At 34.1% G+C, this 26,167-nt stretch overlaps 1 protein-coding gene across 9 annotated transcripts in view; it reads left to right on the top strand.

Annotated features, from left to right (window-relative positions):
* The window catches only part of POLK (DNA polymerase kappa), a 67,729-nt gene extending 43,967 nt beyond the window's left edge, over nt 1-23,762 (top strand). For 8 of the 9 annotated variants that reach the window (XM_082724944.1, XM_082724947.1, XM_082724939.1 and 5 more), the window contains 10 exons: nt 1,415-1,568; nt 5,216-5,455; nt 6,621-6,745; nt 8,322-8,488; nt 11,488-11,520; nt 16,328-16,424; nt 18,606-18,777; nt 20,455-21,411; nt 22,209-22,251; nt 22,434-23,762. In XM_082724944.1, the coding sequence (XP_082581070.1) occupies nt 1,415-1,568; nt 5,216-5,455; nt 6,621-6,745; nt 8,322-8,488; nt 11,488-11,520; nt 16,328-16,424; nt 18,606-18,777; nt 20,455-21,411; nt 22,209-22,251; nt 22,434-22,518 (2,073 nt within the window). In that variant the 3' untranslated portion in view covers nt 22,519-23,762. The remainder of the gene's footprint in view (nt 1-1,414; nt 1,569-5,215; nt 5,456-6,620; nt 6,746-8,321; nt 8,489-11,487; nt 11,521-16,327; nt 16,425-18,605; nt 18,778-20,454; nt 21,412-22,208; nt 22,252-22,433) is intronic. The other variant, XM_082724946.1, reaches the window with a different exon arrangement.
* The last annotated feature ends 2,405 nt before the right edge of the window (nt 23,763-26,167 follow it).

Raw genomic sequence — 26,167 nt, 5'->3', positions numbered from 1 at the left:
TAAAAAGTTTAAGGAGACCCATTTTTATTTTTTCCAAAAGAATGGAACAGCTTTGACTGTTGGAACCTAAGTACTTGAGTTTTACTGGAACATGTCTATTTTTGTTCTTCAAGCAGTATCCTCTGAAAAGGAAGTTAGTGAGTACTCCATGTCTCTAGGGAGTACTTCTCATTCAGAATAATCTTCGTTGTCTGCCAACTACAGACTTTCCAGAGTTTCATTTTCACTAGAAAGATTCCATTTGAGTACATTATAAAATTGGTTTCTTCCAGAAGAACAAAGCTAATTAAGGTACTTTCTGAGTAAAGCTTGGCCAAGTTTTATATCACCATTTTCTAAAATTACCTTTGACTCAGCTGTTCATAATCAAATTAAGCTAAAAAGCTTTATTTTATAAAACTTCAAAAAAGGTTTTTCTCATGATACAGCAGACAGGTTTTAAATACTAGATGGAAGGATAACATAATTCAACAAATACGTTTTTCAAATATGTATATATTATTTTGGCAACTATTTCCTATTTCAGTTAATACTTCAGTGGTTAGAAACATTTATAGTTTTGTATAATGAAACTATCTTACATAAATGGTGTTTCTGGAATCATATGGAAATTCTGATGTTTTTATTTATCTCAAGATGCAGCTCCAGACTTTCCCTGTCATTTAATGTAGTCACAGACTTCCACTGTAGATTTTGTCATCTTTTCCATTCCAAATTTCAATAATTGAGCTTTGTTTTCTGAATGGATACATGCATTAATGTATGTCTTGAGTAGAGTTTTATGTGCATATTTATAATTAATTAAAATAGAACTACTTTCTAAAGCAACGCAGTATTTTATGTAAGATTATTCCTTTTTAGGGGCACCTAGATGGCTCAGGTCAATTAAGCATCAAACTCTTGATTTTGGCTCAGGTCTTAATCTCAGGGTTATTGAGTTCAATAACTCACCACTTTGCGCTGCATGCTGGGTGTGGAGACTACTTTGAAAAAAAGAATTAGTTCTTTTAAAAATAAACAAAAAGGTGAGGGGGAGCAGGATCCTATTGTTCCCATTTCTATTTTTAACCAGTTACTTTAAATTATGTTACTTAACCCTTTTTTCTGTGCCTACCAGAATGATGTCTGAGACTTATTTGAGTCATTTATTATATCTAGATAAAGGTGGCTGAGTAGAGATTGTATCAGATGAAGCTGTTTCATGGTCTTCTGCCTTCATGATCTATTTTAATTCTAACGAGCCTTTGGACAAACTTGTGCTAGCAATAAATTATTTATTCCCTAAATCCATGAGCTATTGATTGCAGGATTTTTACTGTAGTTGCAAAGTACGAATATTAATGTTTCTTATCAGCTGTTATATTATGGGTTTTGCTTTGGCAGCAAAATTTAAATCATTTTGTTCCTTTTGAAGGTTAAGGAAATACTTGCTGATTATGATCCCAATTTTATGGCTATGAGTCTTGATGAAGCCTACTTGAATATAACAAAGCACTTACAGGAAAGACAAAATTGGCCCGAGGACAAAAGGAAGTATTTCATCAAAACAGGGAACTCTCTAGAAAATGGTAAGCAATTTATTAGAATGATCAAACTAAAAAACAAACAAAAAGCCCTTTGAATTAACCCAATTAACTTATTAGCATGCATAGGTGATAGAACTAGGTATACCTTTATAATGAAAAAGTATTCAAAATGAAAAATCAGGAACTTAAAGTATACCAGTGGAATTTCTAAGTTAAATTTGTAACTTTTAATCCAAAGAGATTGGTTTAAATCACTTTTAAACCAAATGAGATTGTTAAATCTCTAGAGTTTAAGAATCTGCAGAACCATTGAGTAAAGTAATTTCATAGCAGTTCTTTTCTGAAGATCTAAGGAAAGGTTGGATTGTGTTGAATCTGAGGAGGTTATCTATTTAAGGTGGACTTTTGTTGCGATTGTTAAAAGGAATTAGATTTTTTAAAAAGTCTCAAATATATCGAAACATTGTGTGGTTTTTTCCCCCCTCATTTTCAAAATGATCTATGATCTGATTACACAGTGATTATGACTATTTTCAACCTTGCCAAAATTAATGACCCCAACTCTTCCTTAGACCTTATTGTGATTCTTTTATACACACTGATAAAGAAGTTTCATGACCCCAAGGTTTTTTTTCTGAATGATCCCTTTTGTTACTTATCCAAAATAATGTCAGAGAACCATGTAGTTATTTACACATAATGCTTTCAACACTCTGTCAGAGGTATGATTACTTCAAATATCTTAGCTGTCATGGACCTCTGAAAAAAGTTCATCTGGGTGAAAATGTAGAAACAGAGGGTTTGCTCACAGCCCACAGCTGTATTTCATGTGCACAACTCATTGCCTTCTTCAGGTGGGGACAGCCAGTGGTGAGAAAATCTATCTGTAACTTTCCCTGAAGCAAAAATGGTGGATCTTCAATGGCATAACATTCTGACACTCATTGTTTGGGGCTCACATCTTCGGAGCAAGTTTAGTGCGGACATCAAATCACAACTCCACTACCTTATTTAGAACTCTAAGGCACAGGTCTCTCTCTTTAATAGAAACATTAATCAATAAACAGGCATAATTCCTGGACACAGAGGCTTAGAGCAAATGATCTTTTGTATTATATTTTTATTGTTTGGGGGAAGAGGCACACAAAGCCTAATGTCAGTTTGCTTTCATCTCAATTTATTTCCTTACTTTTCACAAGAGAGGGTGGGGGAATTGTTATATTGTTATATCAGAGCATCTCTCTGAGACCTCCTATAACAATTATGCTCACAAGATGTTAAAGAAAAAATTACACTGGGACTAAGGTAAATATTTTTATTCTCTACTAATGTTCTTTTCATTTATTATACTATGCACAAACTCACTTAAAGGATGTGAACTCTTAATTACTTATGTACTTTACTCTTCCTGTATTTTGTATTTTTAAGGTAGTTTTAACTTTTTTCCCCCCTCATGTGTAAATCCCTGTGGGTGGGACTTTTCAGCATATCTGATTTCACAAATGCCATAGGAAGCTGCCCACAGTGAGTTGGTGCCACAGAAGGGAATTGATGTAACTTCTTCTGAAGTCCCATTTTTCTGCTGTTTTCCCCTTTTCTGAAAGGTGCCATCTTTGGAAGAATAGTGCTAATTATTTTGTCTATAAGCAAATAAAATAATTGTTATTATGTTTATTTTGCCATATAAATCTGGATGGTGAGCAGGAGGCAGTGTAAGACACTGAAATACCCTATTCTTGTAGCACTCACCATCCATATATCCCATATAAAGATGGGATGCTTTAATCCCAGTGTTTCAGATGATAAGAAACCTCAGTTTTGTACTCTGATCACCTCAGTTATGGGGATTATAAAGATATTTTTTTTCAGAAAGCAGATAAGAAATTACTTTAGCGTTAGTTGTATAGCCAGGCCAAATAGAAAAGTAGACAGATTGATTAATAGGTAACTGGGCCATTTAGCAACTGCTCTAATAAGGGCAGAACCTGGACTGCATGCTTTGCTTCCTACTCCAGCATTCCATCAGTGACCCACCTAAGGGTACTGTGGTAGACTCATGAGGTACAAAACACAGGATAACTCTGTAGAAGGGGCTTATGAATGTGACAGGTGCCTTACTAGGTGTTTGGTTTTTGTACAGCTCTCTTTACCTTGACTTTTACCCATCCTGATGGGGGAAAGGGGGCCAGGCAAATACCATTTCAGCTGTGCCACCGCCATAATGCTTTCTGAAATGCTCTGCATTTTATTTTTTCTTTAAACATTTTACTTGTTTGACAGAGAGAGAGAGCACAAGCAGGGGGAGCAGCAGGCAGAAGGAGAGGGAGAAGCAGGTCCCCGTGCCACAGAGAGCCCAAAGTGGGGCTCGATGCCAGGACCCTGGGATCATGGCCTGAGGTGAAGGCAGATGCTTAACCTACTGAGCCACCCAGGAGCCCCAGTGCTCTGCATTTTAAAACCAGAATATGAAAAATGAAAGTAACTGAAGTACCTAAGTATTAGCTAATATTAAGTTTGAAAATAAGGCTTATTTTGTATATGGCCTGGGAATTCAGATTTGGAAAACATTTGTCTATAACTGAATTCATATTATGTGCTTTATAATTTGAAACTAATCTGGTGTTAGTCATATTATTTATATTATCTTTAGAAAACCCTCCTTAGAAGGAGGGTTTATTTCTAAAATAATATGCATTTATATGTATCTTGAAACTAGAAATTTAATTTTTGGCTCTGCATTTACCTCAATTTGGAAAACATTTATATGTAATAAAATTATGAAATGAGATCAGAAAGCTCTGTTGTTAATCTTAATTTTTATAAATACATTTAAATTGTATTTCTCTTCCATTAAGCCCAGAAAGTAATCATTAATGGATTTGTTCATGAGAACATTTTTAGTATTGGTATAGATTTAAATATATTTTACAGTCCAGCTGTGAAAAGTGCAAATAAAATGAGGTAAAAACCAGATTAGTATTTTTACTTTATTTTTTAATAGTAATATTAGGTTGTAGCCTACTCATATTATTATAGTTAGTCTGATTAGACCTTAAGAGTTTGTATATTTAAAGAAGTGTAACTTACAGAAATAATTACTATTTATTTAAATGTGCCTTCAGTAAAAGTGATACTTTATATATAAGCAAGTGAAAATCAAAATAAGCATTTTTAAAAGAAGATATTGAGAGTATTTTAACATCTGAAAAGTTTCTTTCATGAATGAAGAAAATTTAAAGTTCTTTTCCCTCTAAAAACAAAGCTTAATTCTCAGGCTTAATTATTCTTTATGGCTTAATGCCTTTTTCCTCATTCCTAAATTCCAATTTAATGGGTAAAGGAAAAAAAAAGCTTGCTTTCTTTCTTTTTAAATAAAAAAGTAATATGACCCTGGGCCCAATTCTAGGTTTCAGTTAATTTAGGTAAGATACACAAATTCACAATTTTTACATAGGATATTTCCTCTTCAAATGTATACTATGGAAACAGATAATATTCCTTTAAGAAAAACTCAGAATCAGTATTTTCTTTGTTAAACAAATAAATATAAATAACACTTCTGATCTTGGTCCTTAGAAACAAAACTAAACTAGATTTCTTTTGTCTTTAGAAAGAATGTAGGGAAACCTCATTGGTGAAATATATACTTATTTAAATGATGATAATTACTGTTTCTGTTTATAATTTAGAGAAACCAGGAAAAGAAACTAATAAACTGAGTGAGCATGAACGTTCCATCTCTCCACTACTTTTTGATGATAGTCCTCCTGATCTGCAGCCCCAAGGAAATCCTTTACAAGTGAACTCTGAAGAACAGAATAATCCTCAACTACTCCAAAATTCGATTGTTTTTGGAACATCAGCTGAGGAAGTGGTAAAGGAAATTCGTTTCAGAATTGAGCAAAAAACAACACTGACAGCCAGTGCAGGTACTTGAAAACTGATTTGGTGGCTACCATAGTTAAAATTTTCAGACTGGCTAATTCAAGTGTAATATTAGTTCTTCCTTGCTATTAAGCTTATAGGAATGTTTTCTTATCCTTTTTGATTCAACTTCTAATGACTTTACCTATTCAGAATTCTATGAAGCAACAGGTAAATTGGAATTAAGCAGAAAAGCCTGTGAACTCAAAGAAAACAACTATCATAAATCTCATGTAGCTATCCTTTTTAAAGCATACAATACATTTTAATTGGCTTAGTACGTAATAGTTTGTTAGTTTTCCCTTTGAAGTTTTTCAACCCTGTCCAGGATTACAAGAGAGACCCTACAGAAGCCCTGACTAGCAACATAGCAATCTAGGACCAGCTGGTGAAGGGAAAAAGAGCTTTACAAATGTTAGTAACCCATAAAGGTATCACTCTGTCTTAGCATAGAAACTGATATTCATCATGAGGACCGTAAATTAGCATTAAGATTAGGTTAATCTTTTTTTTTTTCTTTGCCAAAGTGTGAGAATAAGTAACAAATTTTAGTAGGATGTGTATAAAAATTGAAATGAATCATTTAATCATCATATTTGAATATACCTATTTCAAGTATCTTAATTGATCATTGAGTCTCAGAAATGTTCAAAACAGCTTTCTAAAAGGTATTAATTTGCTTTAATAAAAACATAATAAACATAATAAAAACAGTGCATATATTTTACTATCATTGTTTTAAATATAATGTAACCTGGAATCTTTGATTTTTTTTTTCTTTACTTGGGTAATCTATACAAAAGACCTTTCAAAGAGTGAACATCCGCCCTAAATTATATTCTGGATCTTTTCTATAAATCAACCCTGTATTACAACTAAAGATGGTCTGTAAACTAATAATATTACTTAAACACTGACATTACTCTTAGACTTTAAAATTCCATGGAGATTTAAATATTCTTCATTTCTGCTGCCACAGTGACTAATACAATTCCTTTTCCTAAAATCATATCGAGCCCTGGGGAGATAGGTAGTTATCGGTTGTTATTTTTAAAGTATCATTTGTCATCATTTTGGACTTCCTACATTCACTATTTCTGTATTGTCATCTCATATTTTAAAATGATACATGTCACCTTCTTTGAGTCATCAGAGTGTTCTTCTTTTAAGGAATTGCCCCAAATACAATGTTAGCAAAAGTATGCAGTGATAAGAATAAACCAAATGGACAATACCAAATTCTCCCCAGCAGACAAGCTGTGATGGACTTCATCAAGGACTTACCTATTAGAAAGGTGAGATTTTGTATAAAATTTCTATTTTATTTATATAAAATATAATTTTATTTATATTTAAATATAAACTATATTTATAAACATAAATATATATATTCTGAAGAGAAACTACTTAGGATGGTATTAATCATTCTTTGCTGAAAAGTTTTAGAGCAGTTGGTAACAAGCAGGAAGTATAATGGATGATTGAATTTGGATTTGAAGAAATCTTTCTATGAAACCCTTAAATTGAGGTTTAGGAAGTTTGTTTGCCAAAAAGTTTTAAGAAAGTAGTAGATGAAAGACTTTTAAGTGTACCTCTGTCAAGAAGAACAGAAACAAGAAGAATACTTGTAAGGGTCCTTCAGCTGTAACCTCTAATACTCTCTTGATTCTAAAGTCTAAATTGCCATCAGATTAATAGGTATGAGACTTAAAAGAGATCTGGAAATTTAATTTTTTTTTAACCCCCTCCCCCCAAACCCCCCAAAATACATTACTGTCTTTAAAATGGTAAAGCGATCCCATAGGGGTTTTTTATAAAAATGGTGTGTTTTATTATTTTTTATAGCTTGTAGATTTTTCTGCATATAGGTTTTTTAAAAAAAGAATAATTGATGTTCTGGGGCCTGATTTTCTCACATCACATACAGGAGTGAATTTAAAGATACATTTTTCAATGCCCAGAAGAAAGGCCATATCAGAGGATATAATGTATGATCACTGAATGGTTTAGAGTATGTAAGATGTAGCTATAAAGCAGTGTTTTCCATTGTGTTTTTCAAGATATGAATAACGATGCCATTGAAAAAGGTTCTGGGGTCAAAGAACTTTGGAACATACCAGGCTTAGTAGATAACAACAGATAATGTTATATTAAAGATTCATAAGTTTGTTTTTTTTTTAAGATTTTATTTATTTATTTGACAGAGAGAAATCACAAGTAGGCAGAGAGGCAGGCAGAGAGAGAGAGAGAGGAGGAAGCAGGCTCCCTGCTGAGCAGAGAGCCCGATGCGGGACTCGATCCCAGGACCCTGAGATCATGACCTGAGCCGAAGGCAGCGGCTTAACCACTGAGCCACCCAGGCGCCCAAAGATTCATAAGTTTTGCAGTAAAAAGTTTATTTTAGATTTGCTTATTCTACCATTTTTCAAGTTTCTATGACTGTAGAACTCTTTTTTTAATGCTTTAAAAAAATATATTTTATTTATTTATTTGAGAGAGAAAGAGAGCATGAGTTGGGGAGGGCAAAAGGCGAGGGGGAAGCAGGCTCCCTGCTGGCTGGGAGCTTGATGGGGGACTCGAGCCCAGGACTTTGAGATCATGACCTGAGCTGAAGGCAGATGCTTAACCGACCAAGCCACCTAGGTGCCTCTTTAATGATTTTTAAAATTTTGTGTAATTTAAAATTTTAAATTTCCATGCAACACTAGTTTAGGAGATGTACCGAGAAGTAAAGTAGTTTTATTGCATGACTTGTGAGGATGGTCACATTATTCATACCTTTTATTGGTTATAAAAGGTATAATGAGATTAAATATCTTTACTTGCCTTAATGTAAAACTGTATTAATAATAAATAATAACTCTTTTCTAGGTTTCTGGAATAGGAAAAGTTACAGAGAAAATGTTAAAGGCTCTTGGAATTATTACTTGTACAGAACTCTACCAACAGAGGGCATTGCTTTCTCTTCTTTTCTCTGAAACATCTTGGCATCATTTCCTTCATATTTCCCTGGGTCTAGGTTCAACACACCTGACAAGGTACCTATATGTGTAGTCATTCTGTTTTTTTCTTATCATTTCCTGAAATAACAATTTTAACCATTGATAAGGAGGCTATAGGATAACATTTTTTTTTTATTTCTTTTTAAAGATTTACTTACTTATTCCAGAAAGAGAGAGAGAGAGAGCAGGAGGGGCAGAAGGAGAGGGAGAGAGAGAATCTCAAGCAGACTCTACAGAGTACAGAGCCTAATGCAGGGCTTGCTCCCAGGACCCTGAGATCATGACCTGAGCTGAAACCATGATCAGATGCTCAACTTGACAGGGCCACCTAGACATGTTTATAGGATAACATGCTTTAAAATTTTTTGAGTCTTATTCATTCTGGAATATAATTTTTGAATTAGAGCCAAAAGATTGCAGGTGGCAGGAAAGGAAAAGAACAAAGAATCACTCTTTGGCTATTGGCTACAGCAATTGGTTAGATAGATAAGAAGAATGATGAGTACTTTCTTTTCTGTACCTGCCTTGTTTTTGTTCAGAACGTAAGACTAATGGCCTGATTGTTGAGGAAAGAAAGGTGACTCATATTCGAGAATTTACCCCGTAAGTGGGGAAATTTAATGATTCTTTGAGAACCTTCATGACCTAACAAGTTCATTTCTTTTCTTTTATAAATAAAACAAGTTTTATTTCTTTTCTTTTTCCAGACTTATAAATGATTGACTGATTCATTCAGTAGTGAGTACTTACTTCATTAGTTACTGTTCTAGGCACTGGGAAGAACAGTAGAAAATAAGACAAAATCTTGTCTTCATGGACTTTGCAGAATAGTGTGGTAAATACGAAGTAACCAAATAAACAAATGAAGAAAGTAAGGCAGAGTTAGGGACTAGAACATGCCTTGGGGAGTAAGAGTGGGTGTTGGCAACCATAATCCAAATGCAGGGACCTGAAGGAGCCAGCCATGTAAAGATGTAGAAGAGGAAACAGCAAGAGAGGTCCGTGATTCTTCCTTGCCACTCTTCCATTTCAGTCTTAAAAAGAAATGTCCAAGAGCTAGAAGAGTACACTGTGGGAGTGGGTGAAAAGAAAGGAATTTTTTTTTTTTAAGATTTTTACTGATTCATTTAACAGAGAGAGAGAGAGCGAGCACAAGTAGGCAGAGAGGGAGAAGCAGGCTCCCCGCTGAGCTCAATCCCAGGACCCTGAGATCATGATTTGAGCCCAAAGCAGGGGGCCCAACCCACTGAGCCACCCAGGTGCCCCAAGAAAGGAATTTTTAAGAAGAATGGGAATTAACATGGGACACTATTTTTATAATTTTATCATCATCCTGTCAGTCTGCCCCCAGAACAATTCCTTTATTTACTTAAACTAAAGGAAAGCAGGAAGACTATAGAGGAGGCAAATGAAATAAGTTAAAATAATTAAAGGTGCTAAATCTTACAGAGATTGCAGCTACTGCCTTTCTCATCTGTCCATGCTCCTCATCCCTTTTGTTTTTTTGTTTTTTAAAGATTTTATTTATTTGACAAAAGAGCACAAGCAGAGGAGTAACAGAGGGAGAGGGAGAAGGAGGCTTCCCACTGAGCAGGCAGTCCCATGTGGGAGGCTCTCCCAGGATCCCAGGAACAGGACCTGAGCTGAAGGCAGATGCTTAACAAACTGAGCCACCCAGGTGCCCTCATTGTTCTCATTTTTTTTTTTTTAAAGATTTATTTATTTATTTGACAGAGAGAGATTACAAGTAGGCAGAGAGGCAGGCAGAGAGAGAGAGGAGGAAGCAGGCTCCCCGCTGAGCAGAGAGCCGGATGCGGGACTCGATCCCAGGACCCTGAGATCATGACCTGAGCTGAAGGCAGCAGCTTAACCCACTGAGCCACCCAGGCGCCCCATTGTTCTCATTTTTAAGCCCATAGTTAGCGGACTTTGATCTTGAGCGAATGTAATGCTAAGATCAGAGAAGGAAATCGCACTACTAGAAATAATCTAGTATTTGGAAGTCATGGGAAATAAAACTTTTTCTTTAATCCAAGGATTATCCTCCTTTTTATTTACATAGTGGTTGAAAACAATGTAGTTCTTGATATAACATAACATATATGAATCTGTGGTATTTAAAGATGCCAGTAATCCTTTGAAGTGAAATTCATAGGTAATTTATAATAATGTAAAATAGCAAACCTCCTTTCCCTTCTTTTTTTTTCCCCTCCTTTCCCTTCTATGTACATTCTCTATTTCTTTCTTCTGCTTTATTTTTTAATCCTTAATTCTTCTTACCTTCTGACATACTCCAGATTTACTTCTATATGTCTTTATTTGTCTCCTTTCAGTAAGATACAAGTTTCTTAAGGATAAAAACTTGGTCTGTTTTGGTCATAACTGTATACCCAGTGTCTAGAACAGTACTTTACTCCTTATAGGTTCATTGAATATGTGGGAAATGAATAATCTACATGTCATTTCAGCTTTTTTAGTTTCAACTACTTCTCTCAGAACAGCTAAAATTCAACCAAACTAGATGGCTCAGATTCCAAATCACCATCCTATTTCTGTGTCCAAATTCTAACTGAGGTTCAATAGAGTGGTATTAATGAATAATAAGTAGCTATAGGAGAGCACAGTTAATATACCACACAAAAAACTAGGTAATTGGTATTTAATCAGATCATATAACAGCAAGACATTACACTACTAACTCTTACTGGTTTTTATAAGCCAGGGTTTTTATATTCACACTTTTAGTAGAACCAGTTTATAATATCAACCTATTGTAAAATTTTTCTCTTTGATAGATATAGACTTGATCCACTTTACATATAATGATATTAGCATCCGTATTTTTTGTTGATAGTTTTATTTTGAGATTTTAAAAACTCACTGATCTTTATGATGTATGAATTTTAACAAAATACATTTAAAAAATTCTTTAAAGGGTAATTGATATGTTAAATCCTTTTGGTTGACTAAAAAGAACTGAGTCTTCTTTGAAAAAGTAAAGAAAATCTTTTTTTTTTTTTCTTTTTCATTTCAAGGGATGGAGAAAGGAAAAGCATGAGCGTTGAGAGGTAATGTTTTGTTCATAACTCATAATTCATGTTATTTTTAACTTTTGGTTTTTTTTTGCAAAATATCACTGAAATAGAAAAATCTGTCTGCAAACCAAATGACATTTTTCAGTAGTTGATGTGACTAAGTTAAATATCCCAGTATAATGTTATATCTTTGCTTGCTATGCTCTCCATGGGAAAAAATTTAACTATAGTTATTTATTTCTAATGTTGGTTTCCTCCTATTAAATGAAAACCAATCATCTTAAGATTCTGAATCTTAATTTCTAGCCCTGTTTGTGGGAAAATTTACTGAGTAGTTATTTGAGAAATTTAAGAAGGGACCTTGGAAATTCTTCTTGAAACTTTTCAAATGTTAGTGAATGCACATAGTGGTCAAATAGTAAGCTATTGAGCTTAGAGAGGGCATAGTCCAGTGGTTTACAATCTTGTATGGAAGACAAATGAAATCTTGATGAGATTTTATTATTTTCAGAAATGTATACCAGTAGATTTAATTAGTTAACAAAGAAGGAGGTGTACAAATGCCTCTTGAAACATTGCAAATATTCCCAGTCTTTTTTATAATTAAAAAAATACAGATGAAGTTTCTCAAGATAGCCTTTTTCACTGATGGGTTGGCAGAGATGCTCTATTGGACAGACTATGGGAGTGAAATAGCTATTAACCTGAAGGAATTATACTAGTTTTTTATTGGTCCTGTAACATATTACCACAGATTTAGTGGCTTAAGACAACACAAATTTATTGTCTTACAGTTCTGAATCAGGAGTCCAAAATTAAGGTCTTGGCAGAGATGTAAGTCTTCTAAAGTCTCCAAGGACACATCCATTTTCTTACCAAAAGCTTTTAGAGGCTGCTTATATTCTTTGACCGATGGCCCCACGCTCCATTTCAAGCCTAGCATCTTGTCTGTCTCTGATTCTCACCCTCCTATCTTCTTAGAAGGACCCTTGGGATTATATTGGACCCACCTGGACAGTTCAGGCTAATCTCTCCATCTTAACTTAATCATATCTGCAAAGTCACTTATATCATGTAATGTACTGCGTTCCAGGATATTAGGATTTGGACATCTTTGGGGGCCATTATTTTGCCCACCACAAGGGGCAAGCATTTTGGCAATGTCTGTTAAACTCACAGACACACCTGCACTTTGATCCCACAGCTCTTTTTCTAGGAATTCATTTCACACATGTAATCACATGTCATTTTACAAGTATATAAGGTTACTTGTTATTTTTTCCATGATAACAAAAGATAGTATTTAAGTAAATATCCAAAAACAGAGGATTGGTTAAGTGACCTTACATTTTAAATTAGAATGTTAGGCTGCTGTATAAAAATGAGGGAATTACATATTCATAAGGAACTCTCACCAGGATGAATTGAGAAAAGGTTCTAAACAATGTGTCTAATATTCTTCAGTTTATGTAAAAAAGTACAGGGGAAGTATTTGCTTATTTGCTTGTACAAATTTGCTTATACAAAGAATACTCCAGAGAAATTTAAATGAATAGGAAGCTGGAAACATTGGTTGGAGGAGAACTGGGTAGCTAGGGTTAGAGTTAGAAGGGAGACTCTTCACTGAATAGTCCTATGCTCAGGATTTTTTATGCCAAAGAGAGATCATCTTCCTCTTTTATGTTAATATGACCTCTTGCCTTTTTTCAACACTCTTGTGCAGATGAATTAAAATTTCTATGTTTAATCTTACCAGCCCTCCATTTCCACTTGTCTACTAGACAACTCTATGTAGGTGCCAGGAACCATCATCCCCTTATATCTACTTGAAGATACTTCTATTCCAAAAAATATATATACAATAATTAGAATAATATTCTCATATATACTTTCTTAAGCTAACCCTCTGTAGCTGTCTATATACACAAATACCATAATGTATTTTAAGTTCTGAGGGCATTATCATTACCCATTGGTGATTTTAATCAGCTTTTTAAAAATTTCCAGTGTACTTAAGGTACAATGTTATATCAGTTTTGGGTGTACAGTATAGCGATTCTGCAGTTCCATATATTAGTCAGTGCTCTTCAAGATAAGTGTACTCTCAATCTCCACCACCTATTCACCTGTTCTCCTACCTGCCTCCCCTCTGGTAACCATCTGTTTGTTCTCTGTAGTTAAGAGTCTGTTTTTGTTGTTTTCTCTTTTCTTTTCCTTTGTTTTGTTTCTTAAATTCCATGTATGAGTGAAATCATGGTATTTAGCTTTTTCTGACTGACTTATTTTGCTTAGCATTATACCCTCTAGATCCCTCCATGTCTTTGCAAATGGCAAGATTTCTTTCTTTTTTTAATGGCCAAGTAATATTATATATATATATATATATATATATATATATATATATATATATATATATATATACCACATCTTCTTTATCCATTCCTCAGTTGATAGACACTTGGGCTGCTTCCATAATTTGGCTATTGCAGATAATGCTGCAATAAACATTAGGGAGCATATATCCCTTAAAATTGGTGTTTTCAAATTCTTTGAGTAAATATCCAGTAGTGTGATTACTGGATCATAGGATAGTTCTGTTTTTAATTTTTTCAGGAACCTCCCTACTGTTTTCCAGAGTGGCCACACCAGTTTGCATCCCCACAAACAGCACAGGAGGCAGGAGGGTTCCTTTTTCTCCACATCCTTGCCAACACTTGTTTCTTGAGTCTTTGATTTTAGCCATTCTGACAGGCATGAGGTGATATTTTTAGCCATTCTGACAGGCATGAGGTTATATTTCGTTATGGTTTTGATTTGCATATCCCTGATGAGTGATGTTAAGCATCTTTTCATTTGTCTTTGGACATCTATAAGTCTTTTTTGGAGAAATGTCTGTCCATGTCTTCTGCCTATTTTTTAATTGGATTATTGTATGTGTGTGTGTGTGTGTGTGTGTGTGTGTGTGTTGAGTTGTCTCATTCTTTATATATTTTGGTCACTAACCCTTTACCAGACATATTATTTGCAAATATCTTCTCTTATTCCATAGGTTGTCTTTTGGTTTTGTTGGTTGTTTCCTTTGCTGAGCAAAGGCTTTTTATTTTGATGTAGTCCCAATAGTTTATTTTTTGCTTTTGTTTCCATTGTCTTGGGAGACATATTTAGAAAGATGTTGTTATGAGTGATGTCAGAGAAATTATTGTCTGTGCTCTCTTCTAGGATTTTTATGTTTTCAGGTCTCACATTAAGTCCTTAATCCATTTGGAATTTCTTTTTGTGTATGGTGTAACAATATGTTCTTTTGCATGTAGCTGTCCAATTTTCCCAAAACCGTTTGTTGAAGAGACTATCTTCTTCCCATTGCATCTTCTTGCTTCCTTTGTTGAAGATTAATTGACCATATAATTGTGGGTGTATTTCTGGCTTTCTATTCTGGTGCATTGATCTGTGTGCTTATTTTTGTGCTGCTACCATACTGTTTTGATTTCTATAGCTTTGTAGTATAACTTGAAGTCTGGAATTGTGGTACCTCCAGCTTTGCTTTGCTTTTTGAAGATTACCATGGCTATTTTTAGCCTTTTGTGGTTTCATACAAATTTTGGGTTTGTTTCTTCTAGTTTTGCAAAAAATGCTCTTGCTATTTTTTTTTTTAGATTTTTATTTAAATTCAAATTAGTTAACATATAGCATATTAGTTTCAGGGATAGTATTTAATGATTCACCAGTAGCATATAACACCCAGTGTACATCATTACATCAGTTTCCCCCTTAATGTCTATCACCCAATTACCCTCCCCAACCCCAGCAAACCTCAATTTGTTCCTTATAGTTAAGAGTGCTGTTGGTATTTTGATAGAGATTGCATTTAATCTGTAGATTGCTTTGGGTAGTGTAGGGATTTTAACAATATTTGTTCTTCCAAACATGAACATGGAATGTCTTTCCATTTGTGTCATCTTAATTCTTTTATCAATATTGTATAGTTTTCAGAGTACCGGTCTTTCACTTCTTTCGTTACGTTTATTCCTAGGTATTTTATCGTTTTTGGTGCAATTGCAAACGGGATTATTTTCTTAATTTCTCTTTCTGATGTTTCATAATTAGTGTATGGAAGTGCAGTGGATTTCTGTACATTGATTTTTTACCCTGTGACCTTCCTGAACTCATTTATCAGTTCTAGTAGTTTTTTGGTGGAATCTTCAGTTTTCTATAGATGGTATCATGTCTAATAGTGAAAATTTTACTTCTTCCTTACCACTTTGGAGGCCTTTAATTTCTTTACATTGTCTAATTGCTGTGGCTAGGACTTCTAGTACTGTATTGAATAAAAGTGGTGAGAGTGGACATCCTTATCTTGTTCCTGACCTTAGAGGAAAGGCTGTCAGTTTTTCCCCATTGAGAATGATGTTAGCTGTGGGTTCTTCATGTAAGGCCTTTATTATGCTGAGATATGTTTCCTCTAAACCTACTTTGTTGGGATTTTTATCATGAGTGGTTGTTATACTTTGTGAAATGCTTTTCCTGCATCTATTGAAATGATCATATGATTTTTATATTTTCTTTTATTGATATAATATGTCAGTCTTTAATCAACTTTTTAAAAAATATTATAGATAAAGCAAATGTACCTTTGGTAATCAGTTTAACTACAAATGATCTTCCATTATTTACATAGATTTTAGATGTTTTTCCTTAATTATATCTTAGTTCATCTGAAAATTTTATTTTGTGCTGCAGAAAATATAACTTGATGCTAAGCTATTTAAACGTACTTTGTCACTCCTTAATTATCCTGGATTATAGGTTACTCTGTGCACCAAAATCATTTTTGTCTTTCTAGGACATTCAATGAAATAAGTAAAGCAGAGGAACAATATAGTTTGTGCCGGGAACTTTGCAGTGAACTTGCTCAAGATCTGCAGAAAGAAGGACTAAAGGTACTTTATTTTGGTGTGGTCTTCTTAGTTTACAAAAAAAGCAAAACTTCTTTAAAGATTTTATTTATTCATTTGAGACAGAGAGAAAGCGAGAGAGAGCGAGCAAGCATGAGGGGGATGAGGCAGAGGGAGAAACAGACTCCTTGCTGAGCCAGGAACGGAATGTGGGGCTGGATCCCAGGACCAGAAGATCATGACCTGAGCCAAAGGCAGGCACATAATTACCCATCTGAACCACCCAGGTGCCCCTGGTTTTTAAAAAAATTTTAATAGTAAAATGATACTTTAAAGGAAGAGTTGGGTTTTACATTCGAGTACAAATTGAGACGCATTAGAAAGGATTATTCCCATCCCCAATAGAGACAAATTTGATTCTGACCCATAATTGAGGCCTATGATAAGATGATTAGATGAAGAAGCAACTTACAACAGTGGGCTGGCTCCAGTATAATTCCAGAATTTGGAGTACATTTGAGTAAGTTCAAAATCAGAGTTATATTGACATTAGAGAATAAAGCAAAGGTAAGGATTTCTCTGGAACTATATTTACTTTGTATAAATATCTTTCCAACCCTCCTTTACTGTTTTTCTCAGGTAGACAGTGATTTTCTAGAATAACATTTTGTTTCAAGGCCTTTGTTCTAGGTTGTTTAACACATTGCAAACAAAACCTGGAAGGTTTTAAATTTCTATTTTATAATCTTTACTCACAACAATCCATATTTAGTAATCTTCCAAACTCTGAAACCAGAGGTGGAGTTATTACAAAGTATAATACAAAGGTATTCAAAGGTTATCCCCAAAAAATAAAAACCAGAAAACAACAAAGTTATTAGAATGGGATATCTATATATTTCTTTTTTTTCTATTGCCCTCCTCTATATATTTCTTATAATCCTTCTCTATCATACCTTAAGTAGAAATAGAATTGATTTAAAAATTTTTAATAAACCTGTAATTTTAGAGTCATTTCATATATACAGAAAAGTAGTATAGATCATATAGAGAGTTCTGATATACCCAGTTTCCCACACTATTAATATCTTATGTTATTTTAGCCATATTGTCATAGTACTTTTGTCAAGCTAAGAAACTAAAATTAGCTCATAACTATTAACAAAACTCCTGACATTTTTTGGATTTTACCTGTTTTTCCATTAATGTCCTTTCTGTTCCAGGATTCAGTCCAGGGAACCACACGGCATTTAGTCATCTTGTCTCCTAGTCTCCTCTAATCTGTAACAGTTTCTCAGTATTTCCTTGTTTTTCTTGACCTTCATGTCTTAAGGAATATTGGCCAGGTATCCTTCAGGGTGTCTTTCCATCTAGGCTTGGCTGATGTTTTTCTTATGATTAGACCAGGGTTGTGGATTTTTAGAAAGAATACTAGAGGTGAAATCTCTTCATTACATCCTTTCAAGGTATAGGATGGCCACAAGCTATCACCAGGGGTAGTAACCTTTGTCACCTGATTAAGTGAGTGTTTGCTAGGCTTCTCCTCTGTGAAGTTACTACTTTTCCCTTTCCATACTTTATTCTTTGGAAGTGAGTCCATCAGCCCACTCTCAGAACTTCTGGGAGGTAGTAAAATATATGTAACATAGAATTTACCATTTTAACTATTTTTAAGTTACATTTCTATGGCATTAAGTTCATTCATATGGTGCAACCATCACCACTATCAATCTCCAGAACTTTTTCATTATCTCAAACTGAAATTCTGTACCCATTAAAAAATAACAGTAGAGTTCTTACATGTAAATGGCTTAGCATAGTGTCTGGCATATAGTAGGTACACAATAACTGTGAGCTGTCTGTAAGACCCTTTCAATGGAGACCCCTTTAAGAAACTTTTTTCCTCTCTTTTTAGGTACTGAAATCTAAAAGAGATTAGTAAAAAGAAAAATGATCAGTTAATGTTGCTTTTTATATAAAAAGTCTTTTTATAAAAATTCATTTGGGAAAGAAGCAATAATTATTGGCTAAAATGGGATTTTTAGGTTGCTTATATATTTCATTTATTCTTTTTGACAGATTTCATTACCATGTTTCATAAATAATTGATTATACTTCTATATTATGTGTATATAAGAGATGTTTTTGAATTTTTTCTAACATACAATATAGCTTGTTTCTAGAAGTTAGAAAACTATATATAACAATGTTTTCTGTTGGTTGTAGGGTAGAACTGTTACCATTAAACTGAAGAATGTAAATTTTGAAGTAAAAACTCGTGCATCTACAGTTTCATCTCTTGTTTCTACTGCAGAAGAAATATTTGCTATTGCTAAAGAATTGCTAAGAACAGAAATTGATGCTGATTTTCCACATCCTTTGAGATTAAGACTTATGGGTATGCCTTTTCTTGTTTTTCCTTAAATCTGCTAGATTTTCCTAAAGAAATCAACTTAGGAAATAGTCTCTCTCTCTCTCCTTCATTTTTTTCTTAAACCTGTTTAGGAGTTTGTACCTGTGCTGCCATTTTTCTTAGTTCTTAGAACCTGATGTAAGTGAAACCATGCTCATTAGTTTAATTCCTGTAAGAACCAATTACAGTTGATTTTTCCTTCCTACTTACTGAAATCCTTGGGGATAGGTATGTTTCAAAATTTAAAACCTTTCAGATTTTAGGAAACAAATACAGTACATATTGAGTACATTATGTAGTACTCCTTTGGTATCTGAGGCACCACCTCATGATAAACACATTAATATTTTTGTAGCAAAACAAGAAAATATTCACAATAGGTTAGAAAGACTCTAAATATAGTCTCACATCAATTCGGTCATTAATTACCATTTGTTGGTTACAATTTTTAGAGCTCTTTAGATTTCAGAATTGCAGATAAGGAATTGTGACAATATAAAACTGTATCTGCAGCCACTGCGTGGTGAACAAACAAATTAACAAGACAAGTTTCTAAAGTGAATTGCGTGAGAGGATGCTCATGGATAAGCACTCCAGATGCCACCTTTACTGCTAAGAGTGGATCATTAGCTGTACTTTCATATATGAAACATAGTATACACTTGAAATTGATGGAATAAAGTATGTTGATTGAAAGCTAAAGAGCCTATGTTTATAACAACATAATTCGTAATTGCCAAAATTGGAAACAACCAAAATGCCCTTCAGTAGTAGATGATTGGAAACTGGGACAGACAATAGAATATCATTTAGTGCATAAAAGAAATGAGCTATCCAGCCATGAAAAGACATGGACGAACCTTAAATGCATTTTATTAAGTGAAAGAAGCCAATGTGAAAAGGTTAAATACTGTGTGATTTGAACTATATGACATCCTGGAAAAGACCAAACTGTGGAGACAGTGAAAAGATCAGTGGATGTCAAGGGTAGGTGGTAGGGAAGGGATGAATAGAATTAGCACAAAGGATTTTTAGAACAGTAAAAACTATTCTGTATGATTCTATAATAATGGATACATATCATTAAACATGTCAAAATCCATAGGATGTACAACACCAAGAATAAACCCTAATGTAATCTATGGACTTTGAGTGTTAATGTTATATCAAGATAGGTTCATCACTTGTAACAACCATATCACTCTGCTGCAGGATATTGATTGGAGGAGGCTGTGCATGGTGTGGGCAGAGGATATGTAGGAACTCTGACCTTTCTGCTCACTTTCGATGTGAATCTAAAAAGTGCTCTAAAACACAAGGCTATTGGGAAAAAAGAGCTAGAGTCTGTGAAGTTGACTCCAATCCGTTAGTTGGTATTTAGTGGTATCTTCTGTCAAATATTAGTTATATAATTATTATCTAACCATGCCAACTCCAACAGATACTATTTATGATATCCAGTTTTATAAAGGAAGGTAAACTTCATGCGAAGTACCCATTTTGAAAAAGTATACTTTAATTCAGAAAATATGCCATATTGCTTATTATTTTTCTTTAAACATCATTTTGTATATATGTCACAACAATATTATGCAAAATACTGTTATGCATTATGAGTGAATTGGCTTTATTAAGAAAGTAATTGTCATTGGTTTAATTTAGGTGTACGGTTGTCCAGTTTTCCCAGTGAAGAAGATAAGAAGCACCAACAAAGGACCATTATTAGCTTCTTACAGGCTGGAAACCCAACTCTGTCAGCCACTGGGTATATGGTAGAGAAAACTGACAAAGATCAGTTTCTGAAACCTCTAGAAATGTCTCATAAGAAGAGTTTTTTTGATAAAAAGCGATTAGAAAGGAAATTGTGCCATCAAGATACATTTAAATGTGAAGCTGTGGGTAAACCAAGTTTACAGACATCACATTCAGTTCAAGTTTTAAAGAAGAAGATGAATGAGAATTTAGAAACGTCGGAGAATTCAAATAACTCTCAGATATTTACCTGCCCAATTTGCTTTAGGGAGCAAAGAAGCACCAGTCTGGAAGCCTTTAATAAACATATAGATGAATGTCTTGATGGACATTTGATCAGTGAAAACTCCAATGTGTTCTCATGTTCACATGCTTCCTCTACAGAAGTTAACAAGAAAGAAAATGTACATCCTTCATTCTCACTCCATGGGAAGCAGGATTATGAAACCCCTCAGAAGGATTCAGAAATCAATTCAGTAAATTGTGTAGAGCTAGTAGAGACTGAAGATAACCCACGTAAAGCAAAAAGTATAGATGGCTTAAGTGATAAGCACAGCAAAGAGGAATGTGCTAGTCTTTCAAACAAATTATTTAATATTGATGCACGGTGTCACAATTCTTCCTCTACTGTTTCATTGGAAGAGATTGGGTCATTAAGTGAGCAAGAATCCTCCCAGTCTTATTTACATGAAGCGATAACAGACCAACCTCTAGTTTGTCCTATTTGTAATCTAGAGCAAAAGACTTCAGATCTTACCCTGTTCAATGTGCATGTGGATGTATGTTTAAATAAAGGCATTATCCAGGAACTGAGAAAGGAAAAAGTTAATGTAGCTAACCAACCCAGAGAAAGCACCCAAAGTACTGGTGAGTTTGCAGTCATTTTAAAGAACTCGATTTTCTAGGAACATTTTATTAAAATTAAGATTGTTATTAAATCTAAAATGCATACAATTAAAGGGATAGACTGTGTATGCTGCCATTTAAGGATATGTCAGTTACCTTAGCATGGGTTAGAATTAACTGAAGCCATTAGATTTTAAATTTTGGCAAAACTGTTCTGGGCTTGATTTAGCAGGGAACGAACTCAGGCGTTTAGGGGAGCCGAGTAATCTAATCAAAGGCAAAATTCCCTTGGAATGAATAACTCAGAGGGATAAAAGGTACAGCTTAGGAAATATAGTCAATGGTATGGAAATAGTGCTCTGTGGTGACAGACGGTAGCTCCATTTGTGGCGAGCACAGCATAACATATAAACTTGTTCAATTAACTATGTTGTGCACCTGAAACTAATATAACATTGTGTGTCAACTATACTTCAATTTAAAAAAAAAGAAAGAAATTCCTTCAGAGAAATTTTGCTGAAGCACAGGGGTAAATTAACTATAATCACCCAGCCAGAAAGCCTCTATAAGTTGTTTTTTGGTAGTCTGACTCTAGCCCAACTGCAAAAATAAAATTAAGTATAATGCTATAAAATAAGTAAATTATAAAGAAATTATGCAATAAAGTTAGTTTTTGGTGTGTCTAAATATGAACTATGTAGTACTAACAAAGTTTTTTATTATCTCTAATCAATCAGCTTTAACTTTTTAGATTTTTAGACAGCTTTTTAATTTCATGTTATTCATTATAGCATTTCTTGACTTTTCTTTCACTAAAGATAACTCAGGCAGAGTGCAGAAGACTGCAACAAAACCAAAAAGGTATGGCTAATTTGAGTTTTAACAGAGCTTGCTATAAAATTGTTATATTTTGAGGTTTAATTTTTAGGAGATGTAAAATTTGCTCTTATAGATCAAGTAAAATTTTTTAAAAAATCAAAGATTCGCAAAACATTTTTCAAATATCTTCCTGCATTTTGACTGTGTATTCTTTTCTCTTCCAGGCCAGGATTGATGACAAAATACTCAGCATCAAAGAAAACAAAACCAAACAATCCCAGACACACTCTTGATGTATTTTTTAAATGAACATTGAACATTTTGTCATTGAATATTTTATTCTTAATAAGAAACTTTTTATTTTATAATCAATGGATCTATTCTTCTTTATTAAGTTTACAGATTCATGTAGTGAAAGGCAAGTGCAATAAATCCTCCCAAATGACATTTCTTTTATATGAATTTGGAATATGTGCTAATTAACTTTTGTAAACATCTTTTGGATAACCATGAGAATTTCACTTCTATTATACATCAGAAATCAGCCCTGTTAGAGCTAATTTTAAAATGAGAAATTAGGATGGAATCAAAAAATGATTTTTTCCTTATCATGTTTTATAGTGAATATAAAAGCATATTTATAAGGGCTTTCAGAAGTCCACACAAACCTAGTTTAGCATAAGAATTTTTCAGCACTGGGGCACCTGGGTGGCTTAGTCAGTTAAGGTTAAGCACCTGACTCATGATTTTGGCTCAGGTTATGATCTCAGGGTTCTGAGATTGAGCCTTGTGTGGGGCTCCACATTCAGTCTGCTTGAGAATTTTCTCACTCTCCCTCCACCCCTCCTCCTGCCCATGCTCTCTCTCTCTAAAATAAGTAGAATAAATCTTTAAAAAAAAAAAAAAGAACTTTTCAGCAGTTAACCACTTTGTTGGTACTGGACTACTCTATTTGTTTTAGTAACGGCTACAATTTTGTATCTTCATATTTTAAATTGTAGTGTCTTCAGATACCTCATGAGCATTCCTATTATAATTTATTGGGGAGAGTGGTAGGGGAGGTTTCAGATGTTTTCATGGAGGATGCTGCAAAGCAGAGGCAGATGGAGGAGGTTCCCAACACCAGAGTTCAGCTGGCGACAGATCAGGGAGGAGACTTGGTGGAGTGCACCTCAACCCCCGATGGCCTGGCCCTGGTAAGCTCCTACCACACCCACTGAGCCAGGGACCCCTTAGACCATATGGTACTCGCAGAGCAGGAGCAGAAGGCTGATGAATTCATCTAAGCAAATACCACTTACAAACTGATGGTCATAGCTGAGCAAATCCAACACTTAAAAGAACCAGCCAGGGGCGCCTGGGTGGCTCAGTGGGTTAAGCCTCTGCCTTCAGCTTAGGTCATGATCCCAGGGTCCTGGAATCGAGCCCCACATCAGGCTCTCTGCTTGGTGGGGGTCTGCTTCCCCCTCTCTCTCTGCCTTCTCTGCCTACTTGTGATCTCTCTTTCTCTCTGTCAAATAAATAAATAAAATATTTTTAAAAATAAAATAAAATAACCAGCCAGAAAGGTATGGAAGATACTCACAAAGACGCTGACTTGCATCATGTAGCTTGTAATATAGTAAAAAAAAAAAACAAAAAAAAAAAACCACTAAAACCTGGCAACATTTACTACCTTTATAAATGGGAAAGTGGTCAGCAGTATTTTTCTATTATTTCTCCAAAGGAATGGGGGACAGGCTGGCTGTCCACATGACTTCCTTGGTGCCTACAAGCTACAGCATGACTTGTCCTAAGGATAGAGAGAAGCATGATGCTAAAATCAACATAATGTACAAGTTGCTAAGCCAGCCAGCGGCCCTGCTTCCAAGCACTGAACCCGCCTTCCAGGGACTAATTCACTGAAAGTGGACTCTGATAAATAGCTCTCCTGGCAAAGACCTGTCTCCTCCTTGTTGCCTTCATTCTCTGAAGGGAGATGTCATAAGAATTGAGGTATTGTGGGTGAATCATGAACTTCTTGAAAAGAAGCCCTGTGTGGGGTGCCTGGGTAGCTCAGTCAGTTAAGCAGTTAAGGGTCTGCCTTTGGCCCAGGTTATGATCCTGGGGTCCTGGGATCAAGCTGCAAGTGGTAGTCAGTCTTTTTGCTCAGCTGGGAGTCTTCTCCTTCTGCCCCTCCTCCTAGTCATGCACTCTCGAGAGCTCTCTCTCTCACCTCTCTTTCTCTCTCTCAAATAAATAAAATCTTTTAAAAAATTATAAGAAGTTCTATGAAGAATATTAGCTTGGCAGAGCAAGGATGAAGGTTTCGTTACCTTCAGAAAAATATCGCAGTATTATTTTGTGTTAAAATAATTGTTTAAAATAGGATTATCCATTTGATTTTTTTTTTTTTTTTGCTTAGAATTCCTTTATCTTATGCATAAGCACATGGTTCACTTTAAAAAATTATTTAGTCTAAGATTCAAGGTAATTAAGTTTTTTTGTAGGACTTTAAAATGGTGGTATTTCATTCTTTGAGAGTTATGTTTATGCTTTACAAAGATCTATTAAAAAGGATAAATTGCATACTCACTTTATTTTTATTATAACCCTTTAGAGAAAAGTGTTCAGTACAAAAGATTAATGTGTATTAAAACATCTCATTTATCTTAACTATATTTCTATCACATTTTTATTAATATTTGTGAGAGAAGACAGCTTAACACTTATTAGCTTAAGTAGTTAGTCCAAATACTTTTGTGCTATTCATATAATTTTTTTCAAAAAACAATTATTTAATGGAAACATGAAAATGGAATCATTTTCCATTACTTCTTTAAGGAACTAAATTTTTTGTTTCTTATATTTTTGTTTTCTCTTTTCCTACTTTTCATATTTTATAACTCTGTCAAATTTATGAAGACATAATATTTTAGAAATAGGTTAAATTGGGATCTCACATAGCCTTTGACTAAAGTGGTAACTTGACTTGAAATAACTAGATTGTTTAAAATTAGGTTTAATATTTATTAGCATGCCAATCTCAGGCCTTATTATCATATACTATGACGAATTCAGAGTTGTAGAGCTGTGGGTCTTGATTGTGTGATTTATGTAACAAAATTCTGTATAAAGTTCAGTAAAGTGCTGATATAATGTATTGTAAAGTTAATTGTATTATATTTAGTTGTTCCTATCTTGCCTTGGATTTATTTTTATTGTGTTTTCAAATTTAGAGTAAATATGAAATTATTTTCATGTAGATGATTCATTTAATTTAATGTTATCATTTAGTAATATTTAATAATAATTTAAAATAAAATTGCAAGTGTTTAATTGCTCTTTTAGCCAATAAAAATGGTTTTCTTATTTTTCTACTCTTTTCCCACCTCTGATTCTTTCTCTTTTATTCTCTTTGCCCAGAATTCTCTCCACATTCTTTTCTATCTATTTTAGCTAATATACCTAACTCATCTACTTTTTGTTATAATTTTGCTTTGCAGTATTTTTAGGAAATAAAGCAAAACTTCGAAGAACAAACACCTTTGATCTTATCTACTTAGAGGGTCAAAATACAGGGAACCACCTGGGAGAATATATTTGTGACACATGTAACTGGCCAAAAACTCAATCCAGAATATGTAATCCTGAAGATATAAATGACTCCTATGTATTAAAAAAGAAAAAGACAAATAGCTAGTAGAAATCGCACAAATGACTTTAAATGTCACTTTACATAAGAAGAAATCCAAATGGCCAGGAAACATGAACACAATCTCAACCCTTGTAGTAATAGGGAAATGAAAAATAAAACCACAAAGAGGTTTCATTACATCCCTACCAGATTCACAAAAATAAAAAGATCCCATGTTATTAAATTTTGGTAATTATGTGGAGCAGGGTAAACTCTACTTTGAAGACAATCACTTTGGAAAACAATTTGCTTTTCTTCAATAAATTTGAAGATGTGTACATT

The sequence above is a fragment of the Mustela nivalis genome (genome assembly GCF_964662115.1).
Source record: "Mustela nivalis genome assembly, chromosome: 3".
In the NCBI taxonomy this organism is placed as follows: Eukaryota; Metazoa; Chordata; class Mammalia; order Carnivora; family Mustelidae; genus Mustela; species Mustela nivalis.
Note: the sequence above shows the minus strand (reverse complement) of the source record. Positions and strands in the feature narration are given on the sequence as shown.